The sequence below is a fragment of the Borostomias antarcticus genome (assembly GCF_949987555.1).
Source record: "Borostomias antarcticus genome assembly, chromosome: 19".
NCBI classification, from domain to species: Eukaryota; Metazoa; Chordata; class Actinopteri; order Stomiiformes; family Stomiidae; genus Borostomias; species Borostomias antarcticus.
In genome coordinates, this window is record NC_140252.1 from 2711092 (window position 1) to 2729595 (window position 18504).

General features: G+C 47.4%; 1 protein-coding gene across 1 annotated transcript in view; it reads right to left on the bottom strand.

Annotated features, from left to right (window-relative positions):
- Nucleotides 1–17859, bottom strand: part of LOC311321569 (adenylate cyclase type 3-like) — a gene marked incomplete at both ends in the record, with an annotated part of 41144 nt that extends 23285 nt beyond the window's left edge. The window contains 4 exons of the mRNA XM_084453564.1: nucleotides 3266–3377; nucleotides 4018–4154; nucleotides 7132–7281; nucleotides 17182–17859. Coding sequence (XP_084309690.1) covers nucleotides 3266–3377; nucleotides 4018–4154; nucleotides 7132–7281; nucleotides 17182–17859 — 1077 coding nt within the window. The remainder of the gene's footprint in view (nucleotides 1–3265; nucleotides 3378–4017; nucleotides 4155–7131; nucleotides 7282–17181) is intronic.
- Nucleotides 17860–18504: the final 645 nt, after the last annotated feature.

An 18504-nucleotide genomic window follows, 5' to 3' on the forward strand; every position in this document is an offset into this window, starting at 1 on the left:
TGCGTACGCGAGAGAGGGAGATCACATGACACGCGTGCGTACGCGAGAGAGGGAGATCACATGACACGCGTGCGTACGCGAGAGAGGGAGATCACATGACACGCGTGCGTACGTGAGAGAGGGAGTCTGCACCAAATTGCGCAGAGCGCCCCCCGAAACTTCCAGGTGCCCCGACGCCGCGGTGCTCAATGAGAGAGATGCGAGGCGGCCGCGACGAAACTGCGAGGAGGGCGAGGAGGGCGAGGAGGGTGCGCCCTGCAGCGAGGCGCTCATTACGACGAGTCGACAGTTCGGCGTCGTGATGCAGCAATGTTGCGATGGCGGTCTGGTAGGACTAGTAGGTTACACTTTTTCTTTTCGCCTGCGATTCGCTTCACGTTGGGTTTAATGTTGCATTTGACGGGGTTTCCACTCAGTGAAGGGTGCGTAACTAACTGAATACAGCTGTGAGAGGGAGATCACGTGATATGTGTGTGTATGTGATGTGTGTGTGTATGAATGTGATGTGTGTGTGTATGTGATGTGTGTGTATGTGTGTGTATGTGATATGTGTGTGTATGTGATATGTGTGTGTATGTGTGTGTATGTGATATGTGTGTGTATGTGATATGTGTGTGTATGTGTGTGTATGTGATATGTGTGTATGTGATGTGTGTGTATGTGTGTGTATGTGATATGTGTGTGTATGTGATATGTGTGTGTATGTGTGTGTATGTGATATGTGTGTGTATGTGATGTGTGTGTATGTGTGTGTATGTGATATGTGTGTGTATGTGTGTGTATGTGATATGTGTGTGTATGTGTGTATGTGATATGTGTGTGTATGTGATGTGTGTGTATGTGTGTGTATGTGATGTGTGTGTATGTGATGTGTGTGTATGTGTGTGTATGTGATATGTGTGTGTATGTGTGTGTATGTGATGTGTGTGTATGTGATATGTGTGTGTATGTGTGTGTATGTGATATGTGTGTGTATGTGATATGTGTGTTTATGTGTGTGTATGTGATATGTGTGTGTATGTGTGTGTATGTGATATGTATGTGATATGTGTGTGTATGTGATATGTGTGTGTATGTGTGTGTATGTATGATGCCTTGCGTGATGTGTTCTCGCAGCACACCAGTTTCCCTAAGGGGACAATAAAACGTCTAACTAACTAACTAACTAACTAACTAACTAACTAACTAACTAACTAACTAACATGTGAGCGAGTTCATGTTTGTTTGTAGTAAAATATCTGAGCGTGTGAGAGGAACGTGAGGTGGACGGTAAAGAGGGTGTCAAAGTGAATACATGTGAACCACATGTTCCTGACAAAGAGGAGACGAGAGAGACGTAGGTAGGGAGAGACAGGAGGGCCTGAGGAGAGAGGGGGACAGAGAGACGTAGGTAGGGAGAGACAGGAGGGCCTGAGGAGAGAGGGGGAGAGAGGGGGACAGAGAGACGTAGGTAGGGAGAGACAGGAGGGCCTGAGGAGAGAGGAGGAGAGAGGGGGACAGAGAGACGTAGGTAGGGAGAGACAGGAGGGCCTGAGGAGAGAGAGGGACAGAGAGACGTAGGTAGGGAGAGACAGGAGGGCCTGAGGAGAGAGAGGGACAGAGAGACGTAGGTAGGGAGAGACAGGAGACCCTGAGGAGAGAGGGGGACAGAGAGACGTAGGTAGGGAGAGACAGGAGAGAGGGGGACAGAGAGACGTAGGTAGGGAGAGACAGGAGACCCTGAGGAGAGAGAGGGACAGAGAGACGTAGGTAGGGAGAGACAGGAGAGAGGGGGACAGAGAGACGTAGGTAGGGAGAGACAGGAGAGAGGGGGACAGAGAGACGTAGGTAGGGAGAGACAGGAGAGAGGGGGACAGAGAGACGTAGGTAGGGAGAGACAGGAGACCCTGAGGAGAGAGAGGGACAGAGAGACGTAGGTAGGGAGAGACAGGAGAGAGGGGGACAGAGAGACGTAGGTAGGGAGAGACAGGAGAGAGGGGGACAGAGAGACGTAGGTAGGGAGAGACAGGAGAGAGGGGGACAGAGAGACGTAGGTAGGGAGAGACAGGAGAGAGGGGGACAGAGAGACGTAGGTAGGGAGAGACAGGAGAGAGGGGGACAGAGAGACGTAGGTAGGGAGAGACAGGACGGCCTGAGGAGAGAGGGGGACAGAGAGACGTAGGTAGGGAGAGACAGGAGACCCTGAGGAGAGAGGGGGACAGAGAGACGTAGGTAGGGAGAGACAGGAGACCCTGAGGAGAGAGGGGGACAGAGAGACGTAGGTAGGGAGAGACAGGAGAGAGAAGGACAGAGAGACGTAGGTAGGGAGAGACAGGAGAGAGGGGGACAGAGAGACGTAGGTAGGGAGAGACAGGAGAGAGGGGGACAGAGATGTAGGTAGGGAGAGACAGGAGAGAGGGGGACAGAGAGACGTAGGTAGGGAGAGACAGGAGAGAGGGGGACAGAGAGACGTAGGTAGGGAGAGACAGGAGAGAGGGGGACAGAGAGACGTAGGTAGGGAGAGACAGGAGAGAGGGGGACAGAGAGACGTAGGTAGGGAGAGACAGGAGAGAGGGGGACAGAGAGACGTAGGTAGGGAGAGACAGGAGAGAGGGGGACAGAGAGACGTAGGTAGGGAGAGACAGGAGAGAGGGGGACAGAGAGACGTAGGTAGGGAGAGACAGGAGAGAGGGGGACAGAGAGACGTAGGTAGGGAGAGACAGGACAGATGGGGACAGAGAGACGTAGGTAGGGAGAGACAGGACAGAGGGGGACAGAGAGACGTAGGTAGGGAGAGACAGGAGACCCTGAGGAGAGAGGGGGACAGAGAGACGTAGGTAGGGAGAGACAGGACAGATGGGGACAGAGAGACGTAGGTAGGGAGAGACAGGAGAGAGGGGGACAGAGAGACGTAGGTAGGGAGAGACAGGACAGAGGGGGACAGAGAGACGTAGGTAGGGAGAGACAGGAAAGAGGGGGACAGAGAGACGTAGGTAGGGAGAGACAGGAGAGAGGGGGACAGAGAGACGTAGGTAGGGAGAGACAGGACAGAGGGGGACTGAGAGACGTAGGTAGGGAGAGACAGGAGACCCTGAGGAGAGAGAGGGACAGAGAGACGTAGGTAGGGAGAGACAGGACAGAGGGGGACAGAGAGACGTAGGTAGGGAGAGACAGGAGACCCTGAGGAGAGAGGGGGACAGAGAGACGTAGGTAGGGAGAGACAGGACAGAGGGGGACAGAGAGACGTAGGTAGGGAGAGACAGGACAGAGGGGGACAGGTGCTCACAGCTGCCAGCTTGTCGAAGCGGGCGAACAGTTCGTTGAGCAGCTTGACCAGCTCCTGGGCACTGCAGGCTCCGGAGAGCTGGGTGAACCCAACGATGTCAGCAAACAGGATACTGAGAGACAGAGAGAGACACAGACAGAGAGAGATACAGACAGAGAGAGAGAGACAGAGAGAGACAGAGAGAGATACAGACAGAGAGAGAGAGACAGAGAGAGAGACAGAGACAGAGAGAGATACAGACAGAGAGAGAGAGACAGAGAGAGACAGAGAGAGATACAGACAGAGAGAGAGAGACAGAGAGAGACAGAGAGAGATACAGACAGAGACAGAGAGAGAGACAGAGAGAGACAGAGAGAGATACAGACAGAGAGAGAGAGACAGAGAGAGAGAGAGACAGAGAGAGAGAGACAGAGAGAGAGAGACAGAGAGAGAGATACAGACAGAGAGAGAGAGACAGAGAGAGATACAGACAGAGAGAGAGAGACAGAGAGAGAGAGACAGAGACAGAGAGAGAGAATGAGAGAGAGCGAGACAGAGAGAGAGGAGAGAGGTGGGATGCAAAGAGAAAAAGAAGAAAAAACAGGACCTTCATCCCAAGGCGTAGGTAATACTAATCACACAGAACTGATTACCAATTAAAAAAATTACATTCCAAAAGGAAGGATCTTTCCCAGGGAGAATGACTTCAGATGTGTCCGTTTCAGCGTCTCTACTATTCTCTCATGTCCAGCTGTGTTTGTGCGGAGGCTGACCTGACGTTCTCGTGGCGGTACATGTACATGGTGTTGAACTGCTGCTGCTGAGCCTCGTTCTGATTGGCCTGCTTCTTCATGCCCTGCAGCATCTCGTCCGCTATGTGTTTGGGCAGGATAGACAGCAGCAGCTCCTCCTACACACGGAGACAGGCGGCGCGGGAGTGAGGATCTGCTGTGAATCCAGTCCTCCGGCCTCCTGGCTCTGACTGATTCCTTCAGCCTCACTCAGTGGGTCTCGGGACCGACGCATAATAAAGGCCACATGCTGGACCTGGTGTGATCACATGGCCTTACTGTCTGTGTTAATGAAATATGTGATAACGCCTGTATTTCTGACCACATGCCTGTTCTATTCACTGCTGTTGTCCCATGCACTGTTGCCCCCTCACGTCCTTTTTTCGAGTGATAAACTCAGACATCTCAGCGCTTTTCTCGGCAGCTGTCGATGGCTCTACCCTCTCGAATGTGGATGGCCTTGGTGCGCTCAGTGTGGACGAGCTTGTGGCGCTGTTTAGTTCCACTTGCACCTCTATACTGGACTCTGTCGCCCCCTTGAGGAGTAGAAGTCCCAAGACACGCTCTGAACCGTGGATTACTGACTCTATCCGTGCGCTCAGACGCTCTTGTAGGCGTGCTGAGAGAAAGTGACAAAAGGACAAGAAAAAAGGACAAGCTGTCTCGTTCGGGATTCTGCAGGACTGTGTAATGGAGTTTCAGAGAGCTGTGAAGGCAGCCAAAACCAGGTACATTTCCAACCTTGTCTCCAATAACATTGGGTGACCCAAGGTTCTCTTTGACCCTCTGGTCTCTCCTGAAAAATCATTCAAAAAACATGTTAAACTCTCAATTTCAAAGACAAGAAACTCACCGAGGTGAGCTACTTGTCTTTGAAATCAAGAGTTTAACATGTTTTTGAATGATTTTTCAAGGTGCATTTTCCCTTTACTACTCCTTTAACCACGGAGCCGATTTGTCGCTCAAAATTAATTTTCATTTTTCAATGTTTATTTTTAAGGCTCTACGTGGTTTGGCCCCGCAATATCTGGCTGAACTGATTCAAGTTCGTGCGACATCTAGAACCCTGAGGTCCTCCTCCGAGACTCTTTTAACAGTCCCTAGATCGAGACTTAAGACCAAGGTAGCAGAGCTTTTGCGGTGGCTGGCCCAAAGCTCTGGAACAGCCTGTTTTCACTGGCTTTTTTTTACCTTGGCCTTGACCTTGACCTTGACCTTGTCTTGACGTCTGGTTGTCTATGTATGAAAGGTGCTATGCAAATAAAGTTTTATTTCATAATAACAATAATAATATTAATATTAAAGCAATACATAGAGTTTTCTCTGGTTTTCTGCGCCCCCACAGGCTCTGCGAGTAAGTGCACTGTCGTACTGTCGTAAAGTTATCAGATTCGTAAAGTTATCAGATTGTCTTTTTCTCTTTCTGGCTTCCTCCTTGATGTTTCACTTCGGTTTTCTCACCTCTGCCATGATATCATTAAGATAAAAAACGCATGATATCCATAGACGCCGGAACAGTTAGCTACTACTGTGTTGTTTAAGCACAACGTCACGACTGAACGCTGCGTCCCGGGGCGCGAGTTTTAAAAGGTAATAAATGTCAATGTATTATCTTTCTGAGTAGACTGTTTGGACAATTCAGCTTACTTTTAGTAAATGTAATTGGAGAATTAGCACCAGACATGTTTGTAAAGGTCCAAATATCGCGATGTAATGCTTTAATATTAATTAATAAATATTATTATTATTATGTCTCAAGTGGCTTAGGGTCTGGAGGTCTGGGAGTCTTGAGCTCAGGGGCGCGCGCGTGTGTGTGTGTGTGTGTGTGTGTGTGTGTGTGTGTGTGTTCGGAAGATGAACAGCATGGGGAAGAGAAGACAAAAAGGGAGGTAAGAACAAAGGACAGGATATGTTTGTGCGTTGACGACATGGAGCTATGTGGCGTGCGCTGAATGGCAGACAGAAATAGCAGAGCAGAGCAAGCAGAGGAGATGCGTGTTTGGGATTTCTCCAAGCACTGCCGGCAGGAACTTGTCGCCGTGGTAATGCCAAGCAGTCGGGTGTATTCTGATTGGCTGGTTGCACCCGTCTCCCAGTAGCCCCTACTGCTATGGCACTCTGGGAATTCTGTCTCTCTCTTTCAATCTCTTCAGTCGCTGTGTCTCTCTCTCCATCTCATCCTCTATGACTCTCTCCCTCCCTCTCTCTCTCTAGATCACTATGTTCATACCCCCTCACTATAATCGATGCCATGCAGCCATGACAGGCGGGCCGGAACTGAGGGATGATAATAATAATAACTGACAGAAGGTGATCTAGTTTAAAGCTGTAGTTCTCAATGTGATGATGATCGGCGGAGTAGAGAAATCTGCCAAAGTTACACTCTAGTGACATCTGTCTCTGTCCACAAGCAAATTTGAAATTTCCCTGAAACTCTCTCTCTCTCTCGCTCTCTGAAACTCTCTCTCTCTCTGTCTGAAACTCTCTCTCTCTCGCTCTGAAACTCTCTCTCTCTCTCTCTCTCTGTCTGAAAGTCTCTCTCTCTCGCTCTGAAACTCTCTTTCACATCCATTGCTGGTCTATTAGGTTATAAAATACACACTGCCAGGCTGAGGCTGATTGATATTGAGGTTGACTACACAGAGGAACAATGTCCTATGGGCAATCTAGGATTCAGGGTTCTTGATAACCCATATTTATTTCCCATGTGCATACATATGACAAATACAGATCACTGGATCCTAAATTGCTCATGTATTACTGTACTAATGTGTTCCCCTCCATGTACAGCAGACATCAATAGAACCCTCGTAGAACGTTGCACCTCCACTGTGATGACAACAACAAGGTCTCTAATCAGCCTGTTAGCACACAGCCAGGGAAAACACACCGCAATTAGAGCTGGGTGTTCCAGCGTACAGGTCACCACTGAGAGCACCACAGGTGTGTGTGTGTGTGTCAATGTCCCAGTCTACTCAAATTCACTTTCTCTTTTTTCCTCAATTTCATCATGAACACATACAAACACATACAAACACACACAAACACACACACTAACACATACACACACACGCATGTACACACACACTCACTCACCTGCTGGGTGCTCTGCTCCTCCAGGGTGAGGTTGACCTCCAGGGACTGCCGTGCCTCCAAGAAGGCTGTGCGGTACTTCCTGTCCGCCATATAATATGACATCACACCCACGGTGACAGCACACAGGTATAACACCATGTTGGCTACGAGCTGGGGGGAAAGAACAAGGTAGATTTTAAATAATAATAAAAAAGTTACCCAATTTTATACCTGTGTGATACTGATGGACATTAAATAAATGGAGAAACCAAGTGACTGCTGTCTCTAAGCAACCTCTGCTGTGACAATTGAACCAGGCCAGGTCCAGCCTGGCTTATGTGCGTGGCTGGCTTGTTTCTGTTCAGGACTGGTAGGACGGAAGCTAGTTACGCCACTGAAATAGCTGTGAATTGAAATGACATGAAATAATGTCTGATAAATAAAGATAGGTCTTGTTTCCTGGACACATCAGTTCCAGTGCTTCCAATGCTAATCCAGCACAATAAGAGCGGGATAGCCAGTTAGCTCATGAGCTCACAACAACTAGCAGCAGCTATAACATTAATGGTAGCGGTCAGTGGCTAAAGCAGTTACACTGATGATAACATAAAGTCATCCATAACTTCAAACAGAAAGGCCATTTTAACCAATCAGAAGCCAGAGTCAATACTGGAACAGGAGCGCGGAAAGGTGGAAAATACGAAAACACAAACAACAATGGCGACTCGCAGAGACACCCTGGGGCCTCATTTATCATTGAGGTACGCCTTCTTTTACACGGTCTTTTCCGCGATTTCAGGCGTACGCCCTCTTCTCCCCCCACAGCGCGATCTATCAAGCAAAAAGGGCGTATATTTAGTCGCCTTTTTACACGCTTTTGTACGACACCTCTTGACTCGGCGTACCGATTTAGACGGGTTTTTACACCCTTTTTGAACACGGGGAACTGGCGACGCCGGTGGTGCGTCGGTGAATTACAATGTTTGATGGAGAGGGGAAGAGCGAGAGTTTATAAACGCACAATCATGTAGGCTAATAGCCCAATTCAGCACAAACATGTAGCCTATCTCAATGCAAGATCGTGTCCTCTAACCGGCTCATTAATGGTCCGATATGGATTTGTTCCCCAAACTGAACCTATGCGCTGTCCCAAACCTTTCTGCGCAATATGTCACACACCTAATGCAGGCACTCCATCAAACAGCAATAGTTGACCAATTAGATTGTCATTAATATGTGATCATGTGGACCCGTTTGCTGTTTGGTAAGCATATAAATGACAGTCCTCCTGTGCGTAATGCGAGCCTAAATGAATCCGGTGCTACTCGGCCTACTGGCCGAGATAGAACTCCAAAGAGGTGGCGGCGATGGCGACTGCACCCACATATTGATAAGGGCACCATCAGTGAATGAATACGTCTATGTGAATCGCAAAAATGTGCACACTATAAATAGCCAAATCATATGTGACGCCGACATGCTCATCACAAGTGTAGTGGCACGGTGGCCTGGCTCCACGCATGACTCATTCATCCTGGCGCACAGCAGGGTAGGGCTAGACTGGAGGCAGGCGCTGCGCGTGACGACTGTCTTGTTGGTGAGTGCATAGCCAAGATACATATTCTTTTTTTTCTAAACTTTAATCTTTATTAGCATTTTCCATCCATACAACGACAATACAATAAAACAAAAAACACAATAAAAACTAACAATAGCAGCTTATGGGTACTTCCATCAAGTCACAATGCAGCTATTTTCTCTTACTCAAATATTACAATTTTAATATTAGTGGTATCATCACACTTCCTTCTATAATCCATCCATTTTTCCCATCTCCCTTCAAACTTTCCTTCCTGCATCTTCAATGCATGCGTGAACTTCTCCATAACATAAATCTCTTCCACAACACCCAGCCACTGCTCCTTGGTTGGGGGTTCCACCTTATACCAAGCCCTCGTTATTGTCTTTTTACTAGCAACCAATAGTACTTTCACTAGGTATATGTCCCCTCCTTGTGCATCATCCTGTGTTATGTTTGGCAAGATACATATTCAAAGCTGATAAGAATGAGAACCAGTCAAGACCCCACCACAAAATGAGGACCCAAGCCCTCAGCCCCCTCCCCGTCATGAGGTTTACCAGCGGGGCCAAAGCGCCTAAGGTTCACATTGTTACCATTTTATTGTCTGTTGGTGGGTGACTGTGTGAGGTGTGTGAGTGCGTTTGTGAGTGAATGTGTGAGGTCTGTGAGTGTGGTAGTGAGTGACTGTGTGAGGTCCGTGAGTGTGGTAGTGAGTGACAGTGTGAGGTCCGTGACAGCATGTGTGAGGGAAGGAAGTGCAGTGAGGATGTCCTGTTGGCTCTGGTGGTGTAGTGTGGTGACCTCCACCAACTGCTGCACAACTGCCCCCAATCCCTTCTGCCATTTCCCTCTGGGCCTCTAGGGTCCCCGTCTGGGCCTCCAGCACAGCGTCTGAGAGGAAGCCCAGCCCTCAGGGACCCTTGAGGCAGGGACGCTGGCAGCCGGAGGTGGAGGCGTGGGCGGTGGAGACGGAGACGGAGGCGCTGGAGATGGCACTGGAGGTGGAGGCCGGCGCGCTGGAGGCACTGGAGGTCGTGGCGCTGGAGGTGGAGGCTGCAACCGGCGGGGGCACGACCGTCAGGTCAAGGACCACTGCAGACTCCCCCTCCTCTGAGTCCCACCCCACGTCAGAGTCTGGAGAAACAATTTCAGTCATTTTCTTTGAGTTTGTCTGTAAACTTTATTATGCATTAAACATTTCATTGTATAGCCATATTCATTTGATATGTTTTTCTGTTGGAAGCCAAATAAATGCTTAAGTGTGATTTACCGGGTGATTTAGATGAGTCTTAATTTCCCAGAGGGGAAAATGTTTAATGTGGTCTAACATTATGAAGTGATCATCTGTGTTATCGTTCCCTGTTTTTGGTCCTAAATCAATCATAGCCTACCACAGAATGTTTGCTTTCCTCACAGCCACATAATACAGCATGTCCGTGTAGCCTACGCCAAATACAGGATGCACGAAACGTACAGTAGGCTACCTAAACTGTAGGAGCAATCAGACAAAGGTAGGCTAGTACAAATACCTTCCGAAGATGATTTTTTTCCTCGCGTGGACCTCACCAACAAGCACATGCACCTCCGTCTCCGAAAAGTTTCTCTTCTTTCCGCGTTTTTCCATAAATGTAATTGTCTTGCCTTTGCTCCACGCTATATTATGTCGGTTCCTTCCGGGGAACCACGTTGTGCACTGTCATAGTTTTGACCATATATGGTTGAATTTGGGCGTGGAGAGGGCGGAACACGAGGCGTGTGCACGTCCGCTCTCTTCTACGACACCGTGGGATTTATCGGCCCAGTCCCAATGTCCCCCCTAAACCCTCAAGCCCTGAGCCCTCACAGACTTATTGACGTCACCTGGTAAAGTGGTTGAGTATGAGAGGCTGCAAGGGCTCAAATTGGTATAAAAAGGAATGGGACAGCACTTTACATTGACGTGAAAACACATTTCTTACTATTGTGGGTGTGGGGCTTTTTATCATTTATATTTTTTTGTAGGCCTTAATGTAAATTAATTTTGGGCTGAGTCAAATCCCCTTTAAATTACCCGAACTCTGTGTTACCCACAAAACATGTCTGTTCAACTTGTTGAAATAATTTCATTTTGTGGTGATATGCGAACTACATTACTGCCTGTGATTCGCTGTTTGTGATGAATCCAAAAGTATTTATTTAAGAATGACAATACACATTCCTGCACCTCACAACTCTTTCCATATTCATGTTGGAAATCTCAATTCAAAGAACACTGCACCGAAATGGGTGATTAATGTCATACTGTTTTTAACTGGGAAATCATATGATTTAGAGCAACAGAAATCGATGTAATTTATAACCATAGCCTACATATTTTTACACAAATCACATTATACAAACCCATGGGGTTAATAACCCATACTTAAAAATAATGAAACCAAAATAATTATAAGGCTACTTGTGCAGATAAGCAAGTCCAGCTGAAAACATGAAAACATATTTTGTTTTGTAACGTGAACATTAGGGTTGGTTGATCTGTCCGTGCTTGTTTATTGGCTGTTCTTCAGGTAACCCCGTGTTTCACGTCACAACGATATGAACTGTGGGTAATTCCCTTAGGCGAAGTCTGCAGAAGTGCAGACTTACGGTAAGGGGCCATAAAGGGCTCAAAATGTCTGCCAGAGAGCCGTCATGCACTTGCCGATTTGACATTGGGACACCCCTAAGCCCTCACGGACTTCGCGGGAGCGCGCCCTTAAGTTTGTGAGTCTGCAAGGGTGGACATTGGGACTGGACCATCATTGAGAAATGGGCGCAGCAGCGTGTACGCCATGTTTGATAGATCAGAAAAGCGTGTAAATATTCTCGTCGTACGCGGCAGTCCGCCCTTTTCTCGTTTTCGTCGTACGCCATCTTTTACACCTTTATTTACACGCTCTTTGATAAATGAGGCCCCAGGGGTCTCAAACTCACGGCCCGTGGGCCATTTCCGGCCCGCCACACCCCTCCATCCGGCCCGCGACATGATGTGAGAAATATAATGTAATCCGGCCTGCAAAATAATTTATTGATGGAGAAAGATGGACATTGCAGTATTTTTTGTAGAGTTCAATGGAAATGCTCCCTGCCTGATATGCAAGAACAAAGTCGCCGTTCTGAAGGAATATAATGTCAAGAGCTATTCTAAACATGGAGAACAGTGTCATAGGGAGACGAGGGGAAAATACGAGCCACACAGCTGAGAGGGCATGTTTTCAAGTGTCTGGTAAGAAATGGAAACAAACTTGAACTTTAATAAATGCAAGTAGCTACAGGTCCAGGGCAGGCTTACAGTAGTGATGCATCTTGTAGCTAAAACAGAATAGTAGGTAATACAAATGTAGGCTATTCAAGATTAAATAAAAGTAAGGAAAAATTATTTGCAGCACTAACTGTTAAAATATGTTAAAATAAATGGAAACCGGTTTGAAATTGTATGATAAAATGTTAGTTATTGAATAGTCTTGCAACATTTAGAGACTGAGTTGTGAGTCTAGTTATGGAAATGAAAATTGACATTTTCAGAAATATTGCACTTTCTTATAGTTAGTAGGCTAGTAGTTGAAGTTGACGTGGCCTAGTTAGTTTACGATACCAGCAGTGGCCCCAAGCCAATTTGAGTTTGAGACCCCTGCTGTAGACTACAACAACGCCTACTCTGTGTCATGTGATAGTATACGTGAACACGTTATGTTAGTACTGATAGGGGGCTGCGCATGTGTGAGGAGCTTGGCACGAGTTAACTAAAGACACAAACTATACACCTGCTCTCTGTGTCATTCTTCGTGGTTATAAGTGAGCATCGCTACATGAGTGACGACCAGATTTGGACGTGCAGTGAAGCCGTCATCCCGCCTTGATCTATAGGCTAGAATTGGGTTGATGTTCAAAGGGGCAGAATAATCCCCTTTCATCTGAATGGGTTCTTTGGCAGTCTACCCAGAACCCAAGGTTATTGTTTGTTACTGTGAATGTTACTATAGGAGGGTTATTGCATGTTACTGGTAAAGTTTATATTGAAAAGTGATAAAGGAAGAAAAAAAAGATAGTTTGTTGTTCCTGGTTATATAGGAAATGTGTCTTATTTTGATATCAGTCCTGTGATGTTTTATAGTAAAGGTGGGGTACATTTTACTTAATTAAGAGGGGGAGATGTCACGTGATAGTATACGTGAACACGTTATGTTAGTACTGATAGGGGGCTGCGCATGTGTGAGGAGCTTGGCGCGAGTTAACTAAAGACAAACTATACACCTGCTCTCATTCTTCGTAGTTATAAGTGAGCATCGCTACACTCTACATCACCTGTAGACTACAACAGCACCTCCTCTACATCACCTGTAGACTACAACAGCACCTCCTCTACATCACCTGTAGACTACAACATCACCTCCTCTACATCACCTGTAGACTACAACATCACTTCTACATCACCTGTAGACTACAACATCACCTCCTCTACATCACCTGTAGACTACAACATCCACCTCCTCTACATCACCTGTAGACTACAACAGCACCTCCTCTACATCACCTGTAGACTACAACATCACCTCCTCTACATCACCTGTAGACTACAACATCACCTCTACATCACCTGTAGACTACAACAGCACCTCCTCTACATCACCTGTAGACGACAACATCACCTCTACATCACCTGTAGACTACAACATCACCTCTACATCACCTGTAGACTACAACAGCACCTCCTCAACATCACCTGTAGACTACAACATCACCTCCTCTACATCACCTGTAGACTACAACATCACCTCTACATCACCTGTAGACTACAACAGCACCTCCTCTACATCACCTGTAGACTACAACAGCACCTCCTCTACATCACCTGTAGACTACAACAGCACCTCTACATCACCTGTAGACTACAACATCCACCAACTCTACATCACCTGTAGACTACAACACCACCTCCTCTACATCACCTGTAGACTACAACAGCACCTCCTCTACATCACCTGTAGACTACAACATCACCTCCTCTACATCACCTGTAGACTACAACATCACCTCTACATCACCTGTAGACTACAACATCACCTCTACATCACCTGTAGACTACAGCATCACCTCCTCTACATCACCTGTAGACTACAACATCACCTCTACATCACCTGTAGACTACAACATCACCTCTACATCACCTGTAGACTACAACAGCACCTCCTCTACATCACCTGTAGACTACAACATCACCTCCTCTACATCACCTGTAGACTACATCACCTCCTCTACATCACCTGTAGACTACAACATCACCTCTACATCACCTGTAGACTACAACAGCACCTCCTCTACATCACCTGTAGACTACAACAGCACCTCCTCTACATCACCTGTAGACTACAACATCACTTCTACATCACCTGTAGACTACAACAGCACCTCCTCAACATCACCTGTAGACTACAACATCACCTCCTCTACATCACCTGTAGACTACAACATCACCTCCTCTACATCACCTGTAGACTACAACATCCACCTCTCCTGCACCTGTAGACTACAACAGCACCTCTACATCACCTGTAGACTACAACAGCACCTCTACATCACCTGTAGACTACAACATCCACCTCTCCTGCACCTGTAGACTACAACAGCACCTCTACATCACCTGTAGACTACAACAGCACCTCCTCTACATCACCTGTAGACTACAACATCACCTCCTCTACATCACCTGTAGACTACAACAGCACCTCCTCTACATCACCTGTAGACTACAACATCACTTCTACATCACCTGTAGACTACAACAGCACCTCCTCTACATCACCTGTAGACTACAACATCACTTCTACATCACCTGTAGACTACAACAGCACCTCCTCTACATCACCTGTAGACTACAACATCCACCTCCTCTACATCACCTGTAGACTACAACAGCACCTCCTCTACATCACCTGTAGACTACAACATCACCTCCTCTACATCACCTGTAGACTACAACAGCACCTCTACATCACCTGTAGACTACAACATCACCTCCTCTACATCACCTGTAGACTACAACATCACCTCCTCTACATCACCTGTAGACTACAACATCACCTTCTCTACATCACCTGTAGACTACAACATCACCTCTACATCACCTGTAGACTACAACATCCACCTCCCCTACATCACCTGTAGACTACAACAGCACCTCCTCTACATCACCTGTAGACTACAACAGCACCTCCTCTACATCACCTGTAGACTACAACATCACCTCTACATCACCTGTAGACTACAACAGCACCTCCTCAACATCACCTGTAGACTACAACATCACCTCCTCTACATCACCTGTAGACTACAACATCACCTCTACATCACCTGTAGACTACAACATCACCTCCTCTACATCACCTGTAGACTACAACATCACCTCTACATCACCTGTAGACTACAACATCACCTCTACATCACCTGTAGACTACAACAGCACCTCCTCTACATCGCCTGTAGACTACAACATCACCTCTACATCACCTGTAGACTACAACAGCACCTCCTCTACATCGCCTGTAGACTACAACATCACCTCTACATCACCTGTAGACTACAACATTCACCTCTCATCTACATCACCTGTAGACTACAATATTCACCTCTCATCTACATCACCTGTAGACTACAACAGCACCTCCTCTACATCACCTGTAGACTACAACATCATCACCTCTACACCACCTGTAGACTACAACATCACTTCTACATCACCTGTAGACTACAACATTCACCTCTCATCTACATCACCTGTAGACTACAACATCACCTCCTCTACATCACCTGTAGACTACAACAGCACCTCCTCTACATCACCTGTAGACTACAACATCATCACCTCTACACCACCTGTAGACTACAACATCACTTCTACATCACCTGTAGACTACAACAGCACCTCATCAACATCACCTGTAGACTACAACATCACCTCCTCTACATCACCTGTAGACTACAACATCACCTCTACATCACCTGTAGACTACAACAGCACCTCCTCTACATCACCTGTAGACTACAACATCATCACCTCTACATCACCTGTAGACTACAACATCATCACCTCTACATCACCTGTAGACTACAACATCACCTCCTCTACATCACCTGTAGACTACAACATCACCTCTACATCACCTGTAGACTACATCATCACCTCCTCTACATCACCTGTAGACTACAACATCACCTCCTCTACATCACCTGTAGACTACAACATCACCTCTACATCACCTGTAGACTACAACATCACCTCTACATCACCTGTAGACTACAACAGCACCTCCTCTACATCACCTGTAGACTACAACATCACCTCTACATCACCTGTAGACTACAACAGCACCTCCTCTACATCACCTGTAGACTACAACATCACCTCTACATCACCTGTAGACTACAACATTCACCTCTCATCTACATCACCTGTAGACTACAACATTCACCTCTCATCTACATCACCTGTAGACTACAACAGCACCTCCTCTACATCACCTGTAGACTACAACATCATCACCTCTACATCACCTGTAGACTACAACATCACTTCTACATCACCTGTAGACTACAACATTCACCTCTCATCTACATCACCTGTAGACTACAACATCACCTCCTCTACATCACCTGTAGACTACAACAGCACCTCCTCTACATCACCTGTAGACTACAACATCATCACCTCTACACCACCTGAAGACTACAACATCACTTCTACATCACCTGTAGACTACAACATCACCTCCTCTACATCACCTGTAGACTACAACATCACCTCCTCTACATCACCTGTAGACTACAACATCATCACCTCTACATCACCTGTAGACTACAACATCATCACCTCTACATCACCTGTAGACTACAACATCACCTCCTCTCCATCACCTGTAGACTACAACATCACCTCTACATCACCTGTAGACTACAACATCACCTCCTCTACATCACCTGTAGACTACAACATCACCTCCTCTACATCACCTGTAGACTACAACATCACCTCCTCTACATCACCTGTAGACTACAACATCACCTCTACATCACCTGTAGACTACAACATCACCTCCTCTACATCACCTGTAGACTACAACATCCACCTCTCCTGCACCTGTAGACTACAACATCCACATCCACCCTTTCATAGTCGATGCAAACTACATAAGCGCAAGCAACGCAAGCTTCGCAAGGCCACGCAAGATCTCGTTGCGTCCTCCGTGTGTCATGCCGAAATTTTTCACTTGACGCAAGCAATAGTGCAATTCCTTGCGTTTCCACAAAACAAAACACAGAACTCAAGCTCTTGAGTTGGAGCTTGCGTTCACAACGTAGCTTGCGTTGTTTACGTCGACTATGAATCAGGCCTATGTAAATACACAGCTGATTACTCTCACCTCCATACGTTTTCCCTCTCTTGGCCATGCGGAACCAAGTGGAGCCTGTCCTACCTGTCTGGCCAGCATGCTGCCCTGCAGGTTGTCCTGGACTCTCTGCGTGACGGTGATCCCCAGAACCAGGGTGTGTATCCCGCACGAGAGGGCGGTGAGCAGCAGCAGAGGCACCAGGGCCAGGGGCAGCGTCAGGAAGCAGGAGAAGCTGAAGAAAGCCTGCCAGCCCACGGCGTCGCTCCCCTGGGGGGACCGGTGGGAGTTCAGACCCAGGTAGCACAGCACGTGCACGGCAATCATCAGCCAGAGGATGTACGGGAGCGCGCCGCGGGACACCGGCGCCGCGGGGAGCCTGTCCAGCCGGCACAGTGCGTAAAGTGCAATATCCGCAGCCAGCCCCACGGCCGCGACCACGACCATCGCCAGCTTGTCCTCGGTGTACACCACCGCGCACATGACGATGATGTAGCTGTTGAACAGCACGGCGAATATCACCAGCACGAGGAGGGTCTCCTGTCGCTGTCTCCGGAAGTATGACTGATAGAGCCGCTCCAGGGACTCGGGGGAGAAGGAGAGGCGCATGGCGCGCGGCAGGCACAGGCAGCAGCCGGATTTACGCACGGTCACCTGGTGTGTCCGACCCGCTCCACGCCCGGTGTCGGACGGTACCGTGACAGAACATTCTCCAGAATACTCAGCAGGTTGCTCTGTGTCTGTGTATACACGATTCAGCGACATTATGGAGTCAGAAACATTCAACGAAGGTATCGGTAGTCCTTTAGTTCTTGAAGTAGGTTATAACACTGGTCTCCAAAAGACGCGTTGGTATTCCCGATGCGCGCAAGGAACTTCTCTTCTCTGTTCAGAAATGTTGTGGCACGACTGTCAAATCTAGTCTTGGGGATAATAACGCGAGGAAATGTCCACAAAAATTCATATCAAATACACATTTGCGATTTAAAAGGAAGAAAAGCAGTCCTATGTGGAGTACACTGACAGACATGTTTTGGTAACGTAGCTTGAAAGCGCTGAAGCTTCTTGAGGTGGATCGTCCTCTTGCAGTCTGCGTCCGTCAATGCATCTGACTCTGACAAGATCTTATAACGGTACGAACGGAAATATCCACGTCATCGTAATGCAGTTTTTTTTATTTTTATAAAACATTTGCGACGGTTTAAGATTGTCCTCCTCTGCTCCTGCCCGATCCCAGGCACATCTCTGTGTTACTGTCGTCTGCCGTCTCCATGGCAAACCTCGCAGTCTCACAGAGCAACATGTCATACAATAGTTGTCTTCCTTTTACAGCAACAAATCATTGATGAGCACAAGACGAACTGTGAACTTCGTATCACAGACGGGTATATCCCATTTACGTCCCATATA